We start from the raw sequence: 3,070 nt of genomic DNA, 5'->3' as shown, positions 1-3,070 counted from the left end.
ATTTATGGAACAGTATTGGCGACAATATATATAACTTGTGCGGAGAAAAGGGAGAGAAACTGTGTAAGGGTTTCGATGGGGGTAATGTTGGGGTATTTCAGCATTACTGAAACAAATGCTGATTGCATGATATTTGTGCTGCATATGTTGTCAAAACACATATTTTTTCAAATCATTTTATTTGTTCAATGTTTGTTTAATCAAATTGGAAACTGGAGGGGGCTTTACATGTCCGTTTGGTTTAATCCTGTTTGTCCCAAAACTGAAAAAAAAATCTATGTCCTGTTTGTCAAAAAGGGGTCTTCCCCGAACACCAACTCTGTATATGACAACATGTTTACACAGGGGGTCAACTGTGATGATAGTGGATTATAGGCTGTTTTAGAATTGTAGTACAGGTAACTTGCACAGGTAAATTCTGATAACTGTTCAGAAAACAGGTAAATCAGATGATCAAGTTCTGATTCTGATAACTGTTAAGAAAACTGAAAACTGTTAATAACTGTACAATAAAGGAATCAAATATCTTTGTTAAATCTGTTTAAATCCCAAGCTATTCAATGGGAAATGTATAAAAGCCAAGTTCATTTTGGGAAATTATCATATTTCAATTTGCACTTTGAAAGATCAATATCTCAATCATTGCTTGATTTATTACTGTACTTTTCTCACAGATATATATTGTCAAATCATAACTTTTGTCATATATATATTAGTTAATCTTGTATTTTCTCTCAGTTTTTGTGTAAATTGTAACTTTTGTCAAATATTAGTTAAATCTTGTATTTTCTCTCAGTTTTTATGTAAATTGTGTTTAATTTGAGTGATATTATTATCTGTGTTGTTTGATACAAGGACAGTATGGCTAATGCTCAGATCAACGTTAAGTTCATCACCAACAGAAGAGGCGGACAGAACCTTTCACATAATGGATTCATCTTCAGACAGATTCGAAAGAACGGCAGCAGGACATTCTGGAGATGTTCAACCTCAGGCTGCTCAGCATCACTCTCGACAATCTACAACATACCAGCTAACTTCGGAAGAAATCCACACACCCACCCCTCAGACCCAGCCATTGTTGTAGCCAAACAGATCATGAACCAGATCACTAATAAATGCGTATAATCGGTCCAGCCTATTCCGTCCATCTTTGAGGAAGAGCTCAATCAACTCCGAGACAACGACTGGGATGACACTTCCAAGGCCGTGGTCCAGCGACTACCAACATTCTTCACAGCGAAATCGTCTCTTTACCGTGCTCGCCGCAAGCAGACTCCTCCACTACCTTTGGCCGACATCACCTTGGATGGAAGATGGACAGAAGCATCTACAGGCGAACCATTTCTCCTCTTTGACGACGGTGAACAGAACAACAGGATGATCGCATTCGCTTCGTCGGAGAACCTGGCCGAACTTGCAGCATCTGACACCTTCTTCTGTGACGGAACTTTCTACACCTGTCCAACAATGTTTCATCAGATTTACAGCGTCCATGTACAGAATGAAGGCATCATGACACCAGTCGTATACGCATTACTACTCGGAAAGAGCCAGGCAATCTACAGCCGTTTCTTCACCCTTCTCCAGGGTCACATGGCACACTTCGACATTCCATTCCGACCCACTACAGCCTTCGTCGATTTTGAGGTAGCTGCACACAACGCCATCCGACATGTTTTCCACGGTATCACCATTAAGGGATATTTTTTCCACTTCAACCAGTGCATTTGGCGAAAGGCCCAGTCTACCGGACTCCAGACACTGTACCGTGACAACGACGACGTCAAGCTACTTGTTCGACGAGCTGCTGTTCTACCACTGATCCCCTTAGACCGCATCGAGGACGTCTGGTTCCAAACCCTCCAAGAAGCTGATGATGCTGACATTCCACATCCCGTGTTGCCATTCACCGATTACGTCACGGAGCAATGGATAGAGGGAGATCGTACCACCCTGAACCACTTCTCAACCGAGGGACCCCGGACTACCAACCATCTGAAAGCTTGGCACGGAAAACTGAAGATAAAGGTACTGCATGCCCACCCCAACATCTACACCTTCATCCAGACGTTTAAGGACATGCAGAACATGAACGCCATCAGCCGGATTCAGAGAGACGCAGGAGGCACCATTCAACCCCGGAAGAAGAAAAACGCCAACATTGACAGACGCCTGGCCACCTTGAAGGAACGTTACCAGACTGGGACAATCGACCTGATGACCCATGCTGATTCAGCATCCGAGCTTCTGCATCTTGGATAGAGTGTTTTGTGTTTTCTGGACTTATGGATTACTTGATTATCACAGGTTGTAAAAGGACATAATATCTAGATAACTGGATAATGTATTGTCATACATAGTGCTAATTCAGTCATTTAGGGGTTTACTATTTATTTTAGATAATAATTTATTTAATGCTAAAATGTGGATAATTTTTCAATATTATATATGTAATACAAATACAATTTAATAACAGACATCAGTGTATCATTGTGACTTACTAAATTTTATTTATCAATTAAATATAATCTTATATGATAATCATTAAAATTATAAATAACAATTTTAAATACTAATAACTATTTTGTAATACTTCATATACTACAAAAATGTGTTACATTTATATATGTAAAACAAAACAAAAAAACTTTACCTATTTCCTTATTGATATGTACGTATCCTATTTACAAGGACAAGTTGACATTCTTAGTTGAAACAGACTATAACTTTAACATCAAAGGATTCCCTTTAGAAACACCCTCCTTTCAAGTTGGCAGAGTTGGTGTTCGGGGAATGAGCCGTCAAAAAACATTATGTACACAAATAGGGCAGTGTGTTGTTATAACATTTAAGGTACCTGTGTGTGTTGTTTTAAAAGGTACAGAACTTGTCCAAAATTTTATACTAGTAAACTTACACAGGTAAACCATAAAGCTATTTAAAACATTTTGAAAGAATCAAATACAAATATTATCATAACGTAAACTAATATATATGCATGTATGAATAATTAATATGAATTAGATAAAATAATATAAATAGGATATCAGAAACAAATGATTTTGTT

The 3,070-nt window shown here is 38.2% G+C and overlaps 1 protein-coding gene across 1 annotated transcript; it reads left to right on the top strand.

The window, feature by feature from the left end:
• The first annotated feature begins 1,194 nt into the window (after positions 1–1,194).
• On the top strand, positions 1,195–2,482 carry LOC132564607 (uncharacterized). Its single transcript, XM_060229254.1, has one exon. The coding sequence runs from the start codon at positions 1,381–1,383 to the stop codon at positions 2,263–2,265; it is 885 nt and encodes a 294-aa protein (XP_060085237.1). The 5' UTR covers positions 1,195–1,380; the 3' UTR covers positions 2,266–2,482.
• Positions 2,483–3,070: the final 588 nt, after the last annotated feature.

Source organism: Ylistrum balloti, unplaced genomic scaffold (genome assembly GCF_031769215.1).
Source record: "Ylistrum balloti isolate Yb309-2 unplaced genomic scaffold, AGI_CSIRO_Ybal_v1 Utg372390, whole genome shotgun sequence".
NCBI lineage: Eukaryota > Metazoa > Mollusca > Bivalvia > Pectinida > Pectinidae > Ylistrum > Ylistrum balloti.
Note: the sequence above shows the minus strand (reverse complement) of the source record. Positions and strands in the feature narration are given on the sequence as shown.

Excerpts from the sequence above, each read along its gene's own strand:
- LOC132564607 (XM_060229254.1), top strand. The coding sequence starts at position 1,381 with ATGATCGCATTCGCTTCGTCGGAGAACCTGGCCGAACTTGCAGCATCT.